General features: G+C 42.5%; 1 protein-coding gene across 1 annotated transcript; it reads left to right on the forward strand.

Annotated features, from left to right (window-relative positions):
• The first annotated feature begins 120 nt into the window (after positions 1-120).
• On the forward strand, positions 121-5,146 carry sec61b (SEC61 translocon subunit beta). The gene is made up of 4 exons (XM_054781761.1): positions 121-266; positions 635-732; positions 2,614-2,718; positions 4,720-5,146. Exons 1-4 carry the CDS (start codon positions 264-266, stop codon positions 4,805-4,807), a joined length of 294 nt encoding a protein of 97 aa, XP_054637736.1. The 5' UTR covers positions 121-263; the 3' UTR covers positions 4,808-5,146.
• The last annotated feature ends 14,263 nt before the right edge of the window (positions 5,147-19,409 follow it).

Consider the following 19,409-nt stretch of genomic DNA (forward strand, 5'->3'; position numbering starts at 1 on the left):
AATAAACCATTAACTTAATCTCATGTGGTGTGTCTTACATTTAATAATTTTGTGTCGAACTTCAGATATTAACAGGCATTTTTTTAGCTGCCTACACAGGTCCGAGGTTTTTGCAGTCGTGTCCTTTTTAGACTAGCGTCAGCTTTGCTGGTCCCTTCTCAAGTTTTGACCACTCCATTCACAACTGCCATCCCATCATCTGACGTGGACATTATCAGGAGAGGGGCTCGGGGACTCAGCTCGTTTGAAACAAATAAAACAACATGGTAAGACTCGCAGCCTTCATCTGCATCTGCACTACTTAGACAAAGCGGCGTGCTTGTAAATATAATTTTGCTTTTGCTATTTGTTAGCCAGCTAGCATTAGCTCAACATACGTATACGTGCTATTCCACACTAGGAGTTAAGGAGTTTATAACTTTTGTCAAACTCAAAACACTGATAAACACCAATGTTAATAATTTAATGTACATCATGCATACGTCCGAGACTTGACGTGAATGCAAATTAACAAATGATAGCATAGGCCTGTTCAGCCTGGCTTGAAATATTAGTCACCTCTTAGCTGTAGGAATGAATGTGTCAGTAAATAATTGTATACTGATGTTGGATTAAATTGTCTTTTTCTTCCCAGCCTGGACCAGCTGCAAGTGCGACCAATGTTGGGGCGTCTAGCCGTTCCCCCAGTAAGACAGTGGCCCCCAGGGCAGCAGGCTCCACCGTAAGACAGAGGTACACACCCTTTCAAACTACAAACATGTCCACAAAGTTTCAATTTTGACTTTTAAACAGCTTAGAAGTATGCAAAGGTCAATAAGTTCAACTCAGGTCAGAATGAATGTGTGTTGAAGCAGACATGGACATATGGGTGCCTATGAAACTATCAAATAACATAGATTCTGAGAAATCATGCCAAAGCTATTATTTACCGGCACAAACACCAATGTCGAGACACCCATGATTGACCCCTCCCGCCAGCCCCCTGATGCGATCATACCCTGATTGCTTTTAAACAGCCTCATCCTCGCCACAAGCGAAGATTAAAATGCCAGATAGATGTTTCACTATGGGATAATCGGTGCCCAATCAAAAGGGTTCACTGTGAACTCATTCTCAAGCGTCTTCATTAACATCTTTTTAATCTCATCAAATGACGCCCAATCATCACATGTTGTACCTGGTGCTCCACTGACAAGACGGATCATAATGATGTACATGATTTCATTTCATTTCATGAATTCATCTGTTCTTCTTTTTAAATGTGCACAATGATTAGGGCCAACCTTTAAAGAAACAACAGCAAAAATCACCATTTTTATTTTACAAGAATAAAGTCAAACTATTAACAGAAAAAGTTGTAATTTCAGGAGACGAGAATGACATGCAGAAAAATGTCATTTTAGTAGCATAAAAGAAAAAAAAGTCGTAATATGAGAAACAGAACAAAGAATTAATTTTTGGTTGGAGGAAAGTTATAATATTACAGGAATAAAGACAAAATATGGGAATAAAGTCATAATATTACGAGAAAAAATTTACAAGAAGAAAGTTGAAATATTTGGAAAATTGTAAAAAAAAAAAAAAAAAAAAAAAAAAGCAACAAAACAATTATACGAGAATAAAGTCATAGTATTCGGAAAAGTAATGTCATTTTAGTAGCGTAGAGTTGGAAACATTAATATTACGAGGATAAAAAGTAGGATAAAATTATGAGAAGAAAATTTACAAGAGGAAAGTTGAAATAGTTGGAAAATTTAAAAAAAAATGGAAAAAAACAGCTATAATTTTAAGATAATAAAGTCAAAATATTTAGAGGAAAAAAGTTGCAATCTTATGAGAATAAACTTTTAGAGTAATATTATGAGGGGAAAAAATATTCATTTTTAGCATTTCACCTGTATCACATTTCATTATATAACTTCTTAGCATACTGTATCTACGTGGGTTGGTTTACAAAATGGCAAAGTTGCATCCTTTCATTTTTCACTATGTGGCCCTCACTGGAAAAGGTTTGGACACCCCTGTGGATAGTATGAACATTTTTGTGGTAAAGGCCCATGTTTGTACTTTGGGTTTTTTTTTTTGTTTTTGTTTTTTTTTCCTTTTTTTTTCCTCTTTTTTTTTTTTTTTTTCCTTTGTAATGACTTTTTTTTAACCTAAAATTCCAATTGTATTCTTGTGAAATTACCACAATCTGACATTTTGGGGTGAGTAGAATCCCACCTTTTTCTCTCATAATATAGCACATTAATTCTCAACACAACACAACTTTTTATATTATTATTCTCACAGGTTCGCTATTTTTTTCTAGTAATATTTGACTATTTTTTTTCACATTTTTTCAAGTATTTTTTTGCAAATTTGTAGAAGTCTTTTTTTTTGTAACCTTTTGTACTAATATTATGACTTTATGACTATTATGACAGCTTGTTTTTATTTTTTTTAAAGTACAACCTTTGCTGTCTAGCTGTTCAATGGCAAATGGCAAATTTAAGAGGATTTACATTGATGTTTGACACCATGAAGTAAGTTTTCCTGGAAACGGATGAAGCCTTTGTTGAACACACGTAATACACTGTTTAGTCTACATATACTTGGCTGTGTGTTGCACAGGAAAGCAACCAGCAGCGGTACCCGCAGTGGTGCCAGGACCACCGGGTCAGCTGGTACTGGTGGAATGTGGCGCTTCTACACCGAGGACTCGCCGGGACTCAAAGTGTAAGTATTGTTGGGTTTTTTTGTGTGTTTAAAAAAAAAAAAAAACCTAAAACAACAATCTGCATATAAAATACATGAATGTAGTATGAAACCAACATGTTTTCATGTGTTGAAATTCGGCATAAAACCTCCATAACTTTCTATCTATATTTCTACGTCAAGCAGTCCTCCCCATTATTAAAGAAAGCATCCCATCCCCTCGTCGCAGGCGGACGTGGTTGATCGATGGCGCTGTGCTGCTTATCGAGTGTGTCTCCTGGCGTCGAAGGAGGGCACACTCCCCGCACGCCGCTGTATATCGAGTGTGCGTTTGTTCCCGCGTTAGACGGCGCTCGCAAAGCTTCATTAAAGGAGCCACTCTGAAAGGTCAACTCAATTACAGCCTTCTGACAGGGGGGGAAGGAGTTAGAGGGAAGGGAGGAGACGGTTGGCATGGCGATGCTGTTGCGTAGCGATGCACCCCCCCACCCCCCACCCCGTCCCTCCTTCAGGGATGAGAGCCCCTCCTTGTGTCAGTTGCTCATCAACGAGAGGAGCCACTCCGCAAAGCCCTTGGACTTGAAAGCTAATGAGAAACCATTTCAAACTTCTTACTTTTGTTTGTACACTCTGAAGCGTTGTTTATTGGGGTTGAACCAAGGTTAAAGGTCGGCCATTTTTGGTCAACTGTAAGGGAAGCTCATCATTGAGACAAACAAGGGGAGCGGTGAAATATTAAAGGATAATGCCTAGGGATGTCGCAAGATCTCGCTAGATTAAAACGTGACAAGATTTCACGTTGAGAAAAAACTGTCTCGTAATGAATTAATCACAGTCAGTGAAAATGAACTCAATCATTGTGCTGGCCTCAAGACATTTCCACGTGCACGCGTGTCTGTTTTCCTCGCCTTTCGCCTCCAGACAGACAGGAAGAGGGTTGACTCTGTGCATTGGTTTCACCACCTTGGTGCACTTGTTCCATAGAACAACGGCATGAATGGAGTGAGCCCTTTTGCCAGGCATACTGTCTCTTTGTCTCGGTGGGTGGAGGCGGGGCCGCTAGCATACGCACAGTGCAGAAGAGTGTAACATAGTAGAAATTATATTAGTACATTGCAATATACTGTCATATTTTTTATATTTTTTTGTATCGTCTCGTTAGCTGTCTTGTGACACCCCTACTGATATCACTATCTCATATAATGCAAGTGTTTCCCCACAGCAATGTGGAGGGGATGTAATCGTCAAAGCATAAGTGGCCATGATGTGTTTTGCAAAATGCAAAAAAAAAAAAACACATGACAAGCATAACAAATGCGTATATGAAATGAAATTTCATCTGTCACTTTTTTTGTTGTGGGGGCGTAGGGGTGTGTATGTGCGTGCGTATAAAGTGTTTGTGCCAGGCCGAACAGGGCTAACATAAATAAATGCAAGCATTAAATACAATTTTTTTTAGATGGAACGGTGGGGTTTGGCCCTTCCATTTTCCGCCTTTTGGGGGTAGCATCAAAGCCGTAACAGAGGCAGGGTGACGCCTGTGTATAACGCCTCTGCAAAGCCTGCAACTTGAGTACAAAGCTGGCGCTGGCGTTGATGGCATGCCATGTTGCTGTGTGAAAGCGCACCCAGGTGGATAAATGCCGTCTGCTGTTACGGATCGAACACCTCTTTTACAGATTTCTGCAAGATTCACCTGTGCCTTTCATACAAACCCAGTGACACAACTGTGTGCACTTTAACACAGTGGCACTGTATCCCACACTCAGATCATTAGAAGCGGAACATGTGGTGTGACACAAAGTACTTGGTTGGTGGCAATTGCTTTCAACAGAACAGGGCCGGTCAAGTGAGGTGCCGTCCTGCCCTTTGTTTACAGCTCTCAAACTACCTCCAAAGCTGGAAAATTGCCGAGTTGCTGTGTTGGTGGAAAATGGCAGCTTTTACAAAGAAAGCAACTTCCGTGTAGAAGAGGAATATGATTCCTGACTATAACACGTGTGTGTTTGTGTGTCATAACAGCGGCCCAGTGCCAGTGTTGGTGATGAGCCTGCTCTTCATCGCCTCGGTCTTCATGCTTCACATCTGGGGTAAATATACCCGCTCTTAACCCGCCCGCACCTGATGACCGCCGACCCTCGCCATCTCGCCATCGGACCAGGACCAAACCGCAGACCCCCCAGTCCCCTCCAACCAGTACAAAGCATGTAAAAACTTTTTTTTTAAATGTAAGACATTTTCAACCCTCCCGTTATCGTCCACATTTGTGTCATTCACTGATGCACAAAGGCTCGGAGCAGCGCTCAAGGATGGTGAATTCATTTCAGGCATCCCTGCCTGTTCCTCCACAAAACATTATTTCTCCTTGCAGCCTGGAGTACTTTATTTTTTGTTAAAAGCATTTGTACAAAATGTGATTTTTATTGTACAATAAAAACAACAAATCAAAGTGTGGCGTCCTTCTGTAAGTAGTAATGATTTGGACGAGTTTATTAGCTAAGCTCCAAGCTGAAAAAAACATTTATCAAAGTAGCGTTCAGCACTTGAATGCATCTCACCACATGCATTTAAAAACTGAAAAACATCACAAATAAGATATACAGTATGTGTGTGTGTATATATATATATATATATATATATATATATATAGATATATAGATAGATAGACACACACACAGTATCTCTTCTAAGTGCCTCAAAGTGTATTAGAAAACTTGATTGCATAAATTTGCTCGTGCAATTTGGTACTGTTTGTCTCCTGAGGAGGGCGCTGCAGACTACCCTTTCTACTATGTAAACGTCCATCGACTGGGAGGTCCTTATGTCAATATATGTTTGCAACTGAAGCTAATAGCCACTAGTCATTGATCGTAAAAGCTTCTTAATAATCAATGGCGATAAAGCCATTGGAAGACATTTCTTCACAACACAATAAAAGCAATTTTACCACACTTAAGAGAACTTAAAGGTAGAGTTGCATACAACTGGCAGCTGGTGTGTTTTGTCATTGTAAACCAAGTTTGGGCCCAACTTGCATCGCCAGGTTAGCAGAATGTTGAATATGAAACCACCAGCTGTCACTGAGTGTGTGTGTGTGTGTGTTGAAGAGAGAGCTTGTTGGTTGTGTTAAACGTAGCATTTGGGCCCTGTTCATTAATTCATTTTGTTGCTATGGCTCTGCCTTCCCAGAGGCCCCCAGTGTTCGTGGCAAACTCGGGCGCTATCCTACCGCTCCCTCTCTTCCCTGTCCACACACACACACACACACACACACACATACACAGTGAACTCCATGGCCCAATTCACGGTGGCACAACACGGCACTGAGCCAGAATAATTCAACATAACAATTAAATATGGAGGAGCTGCGGCTAAGCTGTCCCTCAGTGCTGGGGAGGGGACTGCAGGCAGCGCGCTGAGGGGATGACAACCTGACGTTGTAAACTCCCCGTGACATTGTCAACGCAATGCTTCATTCAGGGTGGGGGGCAAAATTCAAATATAGAAAAGTACAATGTTAAGCTCTTAACTGGCGTCATGCAAGATGTCCGCATATGGCACCAGTCCTATTAACAGCGGTTAACTTATTTTTACACTTGTATGGCGGTGTTAAAGTGATTAGAGATTGCCTGTAGAACTTCATAAAGGTTTATTTAGGATTATTTGTAATTGCAGTACATTACAGGTCAAACAAAACTTGAAACCAAGGATTGTAGAGTTAACGGGTACCCGATTGGCCGCAAATGAATGGACCAAAGTGTTGTACGCCATGGAGCTGAAAGTCCGCCATGATGGTGAGCAAGAGAGGTGGGCGGGACTAGGCGGACAATAGTGTACAATGTATTCACTTGCTCTGAGCGAAGTATAAAATAAAATTATATGGTGTGCGTACACTTTGATGAAATGTTATTTACTGAACACAATGAATGTATATGTATGTACAGTATATGAATGTGTAAAAATCCATTATACTGCAGAATTATGACCTACATGTAATAAATAATAATAATGTTATAGTAATAATAATATTATTTATAATAAATAATAAAAACCTGAGCAGCAGGGTGAAAGAAACTTTTTCCTTCTTTAATTTACTTTGTTCCTTCCTTACAGTGTCACCAAGGCATAACAATCAACATATAAAATCATCCATCCATCCATCAATCCATTTTCTATACCGCTTCTAAATAATTGTAATTAATAAAATAATAATAAATATAAATACATGTTAAAAATTATATGTTTCCTTCTTTACAGTGTTACTGAGGCTTAACAAGCAACATTATTGTATATGATTGAGTATGTATATAATTAAACAATAAGCATATAAGAAGTGTGGGTAGCACCAAACATGACATCATTCATTACCATTCCACTAATCCATTAATTACCATTCCAGTAAGTTGATTAAATAAAATCTGGTTCTTTGGTATCCGGTATTTACACAATGCAACATTTATTTCACTAAAGGCATTGTTAATACATTTGATAGACTATAATCTAAATCATCATCAAAGCTATATTGTGTGGGACTCCCCCACAATATACACTTTAAGTCTTGTCCAATGTCCTGTTTATTTACAATAACCAGTGTTATAAATCTCTGACATTTTTATCACACATACCTGTCTGTTTTTTGGGGAGCTTGAAAAAATGACAAATCTGGTCTTTAGGATGGTCTATTAGAGAGCGAATTAATGGCTGAGCTGTGTGCATAGGGCATGTTTACAATGCAATGTTTGTGGATTCTGCAGGGCATAATATGGAAGCGGATATGGAAGTGGATGCCGAGGCGGCACTCCTGTTCTCTAGACTCCTTGGTTCAAACCATTATCGTCCATGACAAGTCTAAAGCGATGGTGTCCAAACAATAAAATATATTCAGCTCACAGCTCATTTTTATTGGGCCTTGGCATATTTAAAATACATTATTTTATTTGAAGTAGTATATTTGTAGTTCTTATTTGTAATATGTTATTATATAGACAAGGACAACAGCAGCAACAACAACAATTGTGACAACAATAACAGCACAACAGAAACATACAGAACAACATCAGCAAATAAATGTCTGTGATGACTATAAAGACGAACAAGGACATAAGGACAAAGGACAAAACAATATCAACAACCACAATGACAACGCAGTCATGAAATGATGAACTATGATAGTGATCACAATGACAATACTGCATTGAAACAGTCACACATAATAGCAGTCATGAAATGATGAACTATGACAGTGATCACAATGACAATACTGCATTGAAACAGTCACACATAATTGTAGTAATGAAATGATGAACTATGATAGTGATCACAATGACAATACTGCATTGAAACAGTCACACATAATTGTAGTAATGAAATGATGAACTATGATAGTTAACAGAATGATAATTACTGTAATGCACATCATTGTAAAAAAAAACTATAGTTATACTGCTGATATCACCGTCGTTGTAATAAAACCAACAACATAACAACACCCTGGTTAACTCAGTGAGTAATGTGGGGAAGTACATATGTACTGTGAGTGTTCATATGTACAGGTATCTCTGTATGTGGGGAAGACTTCATATATATAAAGGTGCAAGAATGTGTGGGTGTGTAATTGTCACTGAGAATGCATGAAAGGAAAGGGGCTGCCTTCCACCTCCTAGAGAGCCCCGCCCCAAATAGCCAGGCCGAGCCCCCGCCGCCAGAAGGGCACCAGGCCCGCAGGGGCAGGCAACACAAAGATCAGTACCCCAAGAGCCAGCCCAGAGAGCCCTCCCCCCTCCAGGAAGACCAGCAAGGGGCCGAAGAGAGGTAATCCCAGCCAAGGACAGGGCGCCGGCGGGCCGGAGGACTGCCAACCCCTGAGGCCAGCGAGAGATCACACCCCACAAAGGCAGATGAGTACCGGGGGCCACAAACCGGCAGGCCCAGAGACGCCCCCACAACCGGAAAGAAGCCCACCCGCACCGGAAGCGCCAATCCCCACCCACCGCCACCCCCACCCCCAGGGAGCAGAGCCCGGCCCGCCCCGGGCCAACCCCCGCCCGACCTCCAACACAGGGGGCCCCGCCCAGGGATGCAGGAGGCACACCCTCCACCCACCCGGCGGAGGCACGGGCGGCAGAAATGTATCACCCAGCACCCAACCCCACGGAGCAAATCCCTGTATGCCCCCCCCAAAAATAAAAAACTAAAATAAATAAATAAATAAATAAAAGTACACACACGCACGCACATACACACCCCCTACGCACACACACGCACGCACATACAGTACACACTCCTACGCACCCACACGCACGCACATACACAATCCTACACACCCAAGCGCACACACACGCACACGCACGCACACACGCGCACGCACACACACACGCACGCACACAAACAGTGGTCGACTGCCCGACACCTGGAAGCCTCACCCTATCCCTCGTTGGTAACCCAAGGAGCAGCGGAGCCGGGGACCCCGGGGTCCCAGACATACAATCCAGAACCCAGGCGCGGAGAGCACGGACCGCCGGGGAGCAGGAAGACACCAGGCCACACCCTCCCAACGGTAGGACGCCGCCAGCAAGGTAGACAGAGGAGCCAGCGATGAGGAAAGCGGGAAACTGAGCAGGCGGGTGGGAAAACGGGCGAGCAGCCAGGCGAACCACCACACAGCGCCAACTGACACCCGCGGGCCAGCAAACCCCGAAGAGGGAGCGGGAGCACCGCACCCCAAGCCGCAGGGAGGCCAAGCACCAGAGCCGAGAAGGCGAGACCAGCAGCAGACCAGCTGACGGACCCCACAAACCACCAGAAGCCAGAACAGCCACATGCCACCAGAGCCGACAGCGCACCACTCGCGCACCGGAGCCCCACCCCCGACAAGCCCGCAGACAGACCGGGGGAGGCGAGGACACAGACAGCGGCCCAGCAGAGCACAAAGTGCAACGGCGACAAACGCCCAAGCGCCCGGCAGAGCACAACTCCTCCCAGCGGGCCCGGCCCCAGGGCACTCGCCGCCCCCACCCCCACCCCGCCACCCAGGCCCACAGTACCCGGAAGCATGACCAAGCCCCAACCCACCAGCCGGCCCGGCGCCCCAGCAGCCGCCGCAGTGCAGCAACCACAAGCCCCCGCGGCGGCACACGGGCCACCCGCAGCAGCGGCACCGCCCCCCGGAGACCGCCGAACCCGCCCCAAGAGTGCAGAGGCGCCCGCAGCACGTGTCAGTCCAGGGGAAGCACCGCAAGCCGCCCCCCCCGGCGCAAGCTCTGGCATCAACAGGCCCCAGAGGGCCACCCCAGGGAAGGGCAGGCGAACCAGACAAAGGCATCCCACAGGCCAGGCCACCCCGGGCAAGCCACCGCGACGGCCAAACACCACGGACCAGCCACACGCCCCAAGGCAGATCCGACCACGCGCCTCCCGCATACCACCACGGCCGGCAAGGGAGCAACACTACGACGACCACAAGAGCACCGGACCCCACATAAAGCGGAGCACGGCCACACCCACGAAGCACGCAAGCCAGAGGCGCCAGGGAGGGACAGAGAAGCAAGCACCGCACGACAGGGCCCACGAGAGGAGCGGCCCCCCCACCCGGCGCCCAAGCAGATGCCCCCGGCCGCAAAAAGGAGAAATCGGAGTGTGGATTCAATGAATGTGGATTCAATGAACGCATGATCTCTTGATGCCAAAGGGAAAAAAGCTTTCTCTCTTTGAGCGAGGTCGGATTGTTGAGATGCATAAGCAAAGCTTCTCGCAGTGCACCATTGCTGCTGAGGTTGGATGCAGTAAGACAGTCATTTAAAACTTCTTTAAAGATCTTCAGGGTTATGGAAGAAGAAGTCAAGTGGTACACCCAAAAAATTATACCATCCTTAGCCGGAGGACTGGCTGTCCATCAAGACACAAGACAATCCTTGGCCCACATGAAGGTTGTTACTGGTGCCGAGTGCAGTCCTGATGGCTTCCAACGTTACTGGCATGACAAGGAGATCCCACCTGAGATGTTTTCCACACGGCAAAGTGGAGGAGGCGCCATCATGATCTGGGGTGCTTTTTCCTTCAATGGAACAATGGAGCTTCAGGTTGTGCAGGGGCGTCAAATGGCAGATGGCTATGTGGGGATGTTGCAGGGGGCATCGTTGATGACTGAAGGCCCTCGTCTGTGTGGTAATGACTGGCTTTTTCAACAGGACAACCCTGCAGTTCACAATACCCGCCTGACAAAGGACTTCTTCCAGAGGAATAAGCTCACTCTTTTGGACCATCCTGCGTGTTCCCCTGATCTAAATCCAACTGAGAACATTTGGGGATGGACGGATGACAGTGGATGCCCTCATCTTCACCACCTGGCACAATATTTCCACTAACACTGGCATCAAGCATGCCCAAACCAATTTTTGAGGTGATTAACAAGAATGGCACAACCACTCATTGGGTCCATTTTTGAACATTTATTTCTATTTTATGGGGGTTTCAGGGTTTTTTTCTTAGCTATGGTCTTAAAGTTTTGATCAGCTGATGAACATCCCATTTCACTTTAATGCTTAATGCAATAAATTGCTTACTCAAAACATTTTTTGTCTCTCTCCCATTTTATATTTTTGTATTTTGAAGCTTTACTTACAACCTCCTGAAGTGCAAAATGTACATTCTTGCAATTTTTCAACTGGTCTGTGTATGACATGTTTTATGGTTTTGCATTGTGTCACTCACCAATCACACGCACACGCATGCACATGCACACTCATGTTCACAAACATTCCTCCCTGCCGGTAAACACAAGCATGAGATTTGAAGTCCATCCTTTCACACCCCCTTGAGCGGAACACGCCTTCTTTAGGTAAGCTCGCCTGTCATGCGTGCACACATCTTAAGTATCGTGTTGATTTTTGAGCAGATCACACGGTTGGTAAAGCGTGGAAAGGACGGGCGGCTAGAATTGATTGGCGATGGGGCAGCCAGTGAATCCTGAGGGATGTCAAAAAAAGAATACAAAATTGGTACACTATATACATTCATTATATGCGCAACATTACAAATTGCTCTTTAGAACCTAATTATATGGCAAAAACATTGCTGGGTACAAAAATACAACGCCCCCAAACACTTTTCATACTTTGGCAGCTTATCTGAACACTACGTTTGTAAACATACAAGCATATTTAATAGAGGATACACTTATATAATAAAAATATAATCCAGTAAAGACAGGACAGACTGGTACGACTAATAACTAATGCGTGAAACAATGTTCTTATTAAGAGTCTGTTAATTAAAAATATCAGTAACAATAACCACAACAAGGTGTGTTCAGGTTCACCTGTGTAAAAACATTGTGAGTAATTTAACGTATTAGGTAATAATAGATATTCCCACTTAATTTAGTATCTTGAAAAGGAAAAAGACAAAACAGACATTATGCATATCTGTGAACTTTGCTTTTGAAAATAAGGGAAATCCAAATTGTATTTGTTTGTTGGTGATCGACATTGGTGATTCAGCCCATGGACTGAGGCGTGATCCGAGCTTTCAAAGCCCTCTATATGCACGCGCAACATATATATACAAGTGTATAAAGTATGTGGTGAGGGGCTTTACAGCCTTAAAACATATATAATAAACGAAAAAACATATCCTGTAAACGAAAAAAATCGATAATAAACCAAAAACCATATCCGGTAAACGGAAAAACATGCATGGTAAAGGAAAAAAACATATAAAATAGATGAAAAAACATATCCTGTACACGAAAAAACATCCGCTAAACGAAAAAATATACAATGAACGAAAAAACATACATAAAAAACAAAAAAAAAATCAACTTCTACCACACGGATTTCACTTAACACTGGTATTTTTTGGAACCTAACCCCCGCGTTAAACGAGGGAACACTGTATTTCATTAATTACGTTAAATTTGTTTGCGTAATTAACGCACAAGCCACGGCTCTGTGTAGCACTGTGTAGCTCCCCACAGTCATACAGTGTCTGATGCTCTTTTATAACTTTATTCTTACCTGAACACATCAACAGCATATATATATATATATATATATATATATATATATATACATATACTGTATATCACATTTTTATGCCAATATGACATCCCTAGTCCTAATATGTCTTACGTTATTCACCATGAACCTGCTAACTGTTGTACGCTGTAACTTTAACATGAACCATGCAGACAAACACATGTTTATATTTCATATCAAAGTTTAACAATTATTATTTTGACAAATGTACATGCTCTTTTTGCCATTTCACTCCAAATCAAAAATGGTACGATCCCGTCATCTTACGTATTCCCCCATTAAGGCTTGTTGTTAACGTTGCGTTAAAATGTCGCTCCAGGTGTTCAACACAAGTAAGACGGACATCCTTGTCTCTTGTGTCTGTGCGTGGCTTTACAATAGAGACTGTTCATGATCCTATACTACTGCCTCCTTCTTGTTAGAGCACACGCTGCTGATTGCAGAAAAAATGCAACAACCACAATACAGCACTCTTTTTTTTACCACTTTTCTTAACAATTAACCTCTGCTGTCTCTCTCGTGAGTACGACTGTATTTTCACTATTGAATATTATGAAAAAATGTACAGTGCTTTTCAATGCAATGTGTCTTTGTAGAGTGTGTTGCTTATTTCAAAAAAGACAAATGTCAACTAAATTCCTGAGCGAAAACACTGAAAAGGTAACCTAATGATGAATGAAAATGCTAGAAAAGTGTAATTGAAAGAAGAAGTACAAAAAATAAGTCCGGTTCATTAACAGGTTGCTATTTTTGACTTTGATGAGGTCCAGCTGCATGGCCGTGCCCCCAGCAGTTAGTTGGTATGGGCACAACAGTCAACTGCTGAGAGGTGAGAGCTTGTTCGCTGTAAAATAATCTGACTCAAGTTTTATGCCATCCAGAGCCCCGGTCATGTGTGCTCTGTGTGGGTCAGGTGTGTGTATGTGTGTGTGTTTGAGAGTGTGCATGGAATGCCGGGCCTTTCTAGACTTGGATCCTTCCTCAGATAAAATTAAAGAGAGCAACTCACCCCAGTTTAAGGTGTAATTAAAATACATGCATCACAATGTAGCAGGTGTTACAAACACAGGTGTTCATTTGCAAATATAATAATAATCACGAGTGTGGAATTGTTACATGTTATATATGCTGTATACATGCAAACTAGATATAAATCTAGTTTAACATTTCTAAAATGTCAGCGTGTCTAAACCGTCACATCCCGTCATAGATATGACTTTCTGTGCTATCAAATTTACAACAAACGCAATATTGCTCATTTGCATCAAACTAATTTGATTATTACTAGTGTTGGGAGTACAGTAATCCCTCATTTATCACGGTTAATTGGTTCCAGACTTGACAGTGATAAGTGAATTTTCCGCATAGGATTCCTTTTTTATAAACAAAATATTGTCGAAGTTAGAGCATAGAAAACCTGCTCACGACCTTCTAAATACGTTTTTTAACATTATTATAGTTCTCTATACATGAAATAACAGACATGAAATAATAACCCTTATAGTCACCTTTACACTTGTGTTACCCAGTATAGCAGACATCCATCCATCCATTTTCTATACCGCTTCATCCTCATTAGGGTCGCGGGGGCATGCTGGAGCCTATCCCAGTTGACTTCGGGCGACAGGCGGGGTACACCCTGGACTGGTCGCCAGCCAATCGCAGGGCACATATAGACAAACGACCATTCACACTTCAATTTAGAGTCGCCAATTAACCTCACCTGCATGTTTTTTGGAATGTGGGAGGAAGCCGGAGTACCCGGAGAAAACCTACGCGCACACGGGGAGAACATGCAAACTCCACACAGAAATGCCCAGGGGAGAATCGAACCCAGGTCTTCCCGATCTCCAGGCTGGTCCTGTATTGGCCAACGTGCTAACCACTAGACCTAACAGACATAATAAGAGAAAATAAGCCATTTAAGACATACAGTACATAAGACTTGTGCTCGTGTGCGTTGCAATAAATGTGTTCTGGATGTGTGGAGGACAGGAAGTGACATCGCAGGTTCAGAGTTGAGTTTTAGCTTGGAGTGGATTACAGCCGCAACAGTAGCCTGTGTTATTATTAGGATTATTATGTTATTATTATTGTGCCTGTTGTCAGATCATTCAAACCGCAATAAAAGCCTGTTGTTCCGGCGATCATCCGGTGAAGATTACAGTAACATTGCTGACACCTAGTGACCACTGTAGAATACTACCTAGCATCTCGTCTTAGAATGCATATTCTGAATGCCTTATATTTGTATTTTATTTCATTTACCCATTTTTATGCTTGAAAATGCTTAAGTCAGGCAACAAATAAACAACAAATTTGCTTAAATATGCAAATTTTCTTATAAAAGGGAGGTAAAAAAGGTAATTATTGCTTTTTTGCTGTAATGCAGTACTAATATCAATATGGTAATACTGTATGTGTTAGTGTCACCTTTCAAGATTTCATAAGCCCATTTGGCACACATTATTTATAACTGTTTGGGTTGTTTTTAATTCCAGTAAATACGATTAAGACTATTAATGTGGCCAAAATACTTATTTTTTTAGTTCATCTGCGGCTATAAAAAACAAATAGTTAAAAAAAGTACAAAAGTTCAATTTAAAGTAGATCTATCAAAATGAGTATATTTTGCAATGTCCTGTTCAGCTATTACTGTCCTGTTAAAGGTATTTCAAGTTAAATGTCATCTTTGGTTGGTGTTGGTGAAAGTGACTCAAAAATGAACACATAAGTAGTGTAAAGCGTGATTGCATAGCGCAATAGTGTTATTGTATATACCTAGTACTGTCAAGAGATTGGAGGGAAAATGGAGCGATGAATGAATTATGATCTGTAATTAATTGATCTAATTCATCTCTTTTTAAATCTCACCTAAAAGTTGCTGACAAAAGTCCTCACCTTGAAGTATTTTCATTAAAATTCATGACATTATTGTGACAGATCAAAACACATACTGTATATAACAAAAAAAGTGTCTTTATAAAGACATCTGTTTTCAACAGGCTTGACCAGATGCAGTCCTAGCCATTTACATTCCGCTGTATTTGAGAGTCGTTCCAAGTACTGCCTGCAACCTTTGCTTTTGACCACCAAGGAGGAATATCGCTGTGTTATTTTGTCCATCTCCAAATAATTAGAAAATAAAAATAACATGAAACCTCGGGACCATATAAAGCACTGAAGTTAACACATCAAAAAACACTTCTGAGCAATACAAATATTGAACACTGAACCAGATGTGGATCAGTGATCTCCAGTTATCGCAACACATTTGGGCAAACCCTCCACCAAAATCTTAAGTTTTCTTTTCACCGTCGTACAGCTGGCTGATTTTGGCGGCACGGGGGCTTGTATGATGCGTCGTTGGACACAGGTTGCTGTCAACGCCTCATCTTCCACTGTGTTCATCGACTTGCAGTTCATCGCTGTCTGCTCGGCGTCGGTCGCAGACTTGCTCATACGCGGGATGTTCTCTTCGAGTTTAGTTTGGCAAAAAGCTTTGCTATGGCTCACTAAATTGCTAATGTCTTTGCTGCTAACGTTAGCTGCACTCGGGTGCTTTGCGTTGGTAGGCCAAACTTGAGCGGCTTCGATGGTAAGCAAGCTCCTTACAAAAAAGGCATATTACTCTACCTTTATCAGTGGTGATCTACTTTTATGAACGGTCATCAGGGCGTTTTTGAAATCCCATTCATTGGACCGACATCTCTCACATGCTCCGCCACTTTCGTGTCTCCTCTCCACTACTCACCGCTCCTCACCTTGTCCTCCCAACTACAATGGGGGCCAATCAGCTTATGCTAAACAAGCCCAAACACAATTACAGCCAATCAATGTGCACTTCAGGGTGTGACTGACCATTGTTTTCCACCCGCAACAACTCAAGCACCAGAAGCCCAATGCATAAAAACTTGCATCTAGAAACAATAAAGTTAGAGGTTAAACATTTGATTAAAAATACCACACTAAATATGACTATTAATTAATTAATCACAATGAATGCTTTAATTTGACACTACCGTGTGTACCGAATTACTGTACTTTCAAATGACGGCAGGCAATAATACAGGCAGTCCATGTTTTTACAGTGTTCTGTGTTAAGGTGTTTCATGATTACAACGCACTGTAATACTATACAAAAAGAAAAAGAGAACAAGTTATGTGTGCGCAGCAGAAGAATACGTAGGCGAAATAATACATAGTCGTGCTGAAGGACAACTTCACTTTTGTTCTTTTTTGTAAACTTTTAAACTCTAACCTTCATGATGTCTCCCAAGCGTGAGGCAGACTCTTCTGATTGCTGTGTGTCAAAGAAAAGGAAAGCGAAAGTGAAAAGTGAAGTGAAGATGCTTAAAAAGTGGAGAAATGCCGACCAACATTGGCTGCATGCGTGATCTAAGCCATTCGACTGTCGCAACCGTCGTGAAGGATAAAGATGGCGTCCTTGAACATGTGAAAGGATCTACTACTGAAATGGAGAGTGATAACTAAGCATCTCATTATTGAGATTCCTCCTCCCAATAAGCATGTCTCTCCCTCCTTTGCAACATCCCTTCCAGTGTGCAGGACAACCACAGGGACAAAAGTAAGAAATTGTTCTCATTTTTTAATGACTGTTTCATTTAATTTTTGTATTTAATCTTTGTATTCCTGTATTTTATATGTTCTTCATGTGTTCTGTGTACAGTGTGTGTGTTCATTTAGGTATAACTGAGCTGTAAGTTCCGACTTACACTAAATCGCCACTTACAGCGCAGTTGAAGGAACAGAACTCGTACGTAGACCGAGGACCTCCTGTACAGTACATAACATTTTGGATGTAACACTGTTTAGGGGACTCATTCCATTGTTAAACCCTCAGGCTTCTGATAATAACAAAAACAATAAAGAATCACAGAGGAAATGTGAATATTCTAAAGATCTTCTTGGGAAAAGCTGTGGGGAAAGCACACAGTGACACAGGATTCAACGGAATGGTACCACGAAATGGTAACCCAGCTTGACAAAATAATGATGATCAAAATGAGAGAACAATAAATCAAACACACCAAGCTGAGTAAGATTTCCTCACTTGGTCCACATTAGACGCTGTGACCTTTTCCCTCACACATGCGTGTCCCCTCCTACCGGCGTCGGGGGGCCACGTCACGCCTGGTGATGCCGGTGTGACTGCCAAAGTATGCGTTGACAACTGGGCTGTGATGCTTATGACCTGTCGGGTGGCGAGGGAGGGGAAGCGGGGGGCACACACACATGTGGCCGAGCGCCGCCTCTGTGCCAAAGTGGCTCAGGTGTCAGCCTTGTGCTTTCTAATATTAAAGACACCTGGCCCGGATGCAAGTGTGCGCCTGAGGGTTTGTAAGTATATTTTTAGGTGACTATATTTTCCACTCCTTCTGCAGCCCCACAAGGTTAGTGACAAAGAGTGGAGAAGCAAGTCGGAGGGGCTTTGGATTATCGCCTGGCTGGTTAACATATATTCATGAAACACTGAACATTTTTAAAGATTGTTCTCACTTTAGTTTCTAGTATCGTTAGCCACTTTCACACAGAGATACGGCAAAATTGGTAAATCAGATCCCGCATTGATTCATCTGTGCCTTTCACATAAAACCCAGTGAAGAGGAACCATAAATATGTGCACGTTCACACAATTGCTTTCAATACACAGTGTAGGAGAAGTGAGTCTCTGTTGTTAAACTTCACTGTTACAGTATTCCTTTTCACACAGCCCCTGTCCTGCCTCTGTTATACCTCTAGCACCTTTCACAAAGGTTTTTTTGTGGCTGGGGTCAAAGTCAACCTGATAATTTTACGGCTTTAGGGAGTATCAGTAACCTCTTTCAAACAGAGATCCTGCAAAATTGCTGCACCAGTAGCAAAAGATCTCGCATGCATTTATCTGCGCACTTCACACAGAACCCAGTGAAGTGGGATATTGCCGTAAAAATGTTCACACCATACGGCATTTGCTTTTAACACAGTAGAGCAGAAGTGAGTCTCAGGTGTCAAACTTCACACAACTGTTCCAGTATTGTCTTTCACACCAGTATTGTCTTTTTTGTGTGTGTGTCACTGTTCTGTATGAACAGCAACAACACGGAATGGGGGGTGGGGGGTGGTTGAAGGTTCAATGTCAACCGGGCAATGTTACAGCTTCAGCAGTAGTTGCCTCTTTCACACAGAGATCCTGCAAAATTGCTACACTAGTAGCAGAAGATCTCGCATGCATTCATCTGTACATGCCACACAGAACCCAGTGAAGCAGGACATTGCCCAAATATGTGCAGTTTCACACAGCAATTGCTTTAAACACAATAGGAAGAGAAAAGTGAGTCTCAGTCACAAAACATCACAAGACTGTTCCAGTATTCCCTTTCATACAGCCGCAATGCCACCTTTTTTTACCCCCTAGTACCTTTCAAACCAGGTTTTATTTTGTGTCGGTTCCACGTCAGAACAGCAGGGTCAAAGTCAACCTGGTAATGTTACGGCTTCAGGTAGCATCAGTAGCCTCCTTCACACAGAGATGCTGCAAAATTGGCACAGAGCTGCAACAGAAGATTCCACATTTATTCTTCTGTGCATTGCACACAGAATCCAGTGAACCGTACACGTGTACGCGTTCACACAGCAACACGGACTCCCACAATCAAATAATTTGATGCGTCTGTG

The sequence above is a fragment of the Dunckerocampus dactyliophorus genome, chromosome 7, assembly GCF_027744805.1.
Source record: "Dunckerocampus dactyliophorus isolate RoL2022-P2 chromosome 7, RoL_Ddac_1.1, whole genome shotgun sequence".
NCBI lineage: Eukaryota > Metazoa > Chordata > Actinopteri > Syngnathiformes > Syngnathidae > Dunckerocampus > Dunckerocampus dactyliophorus.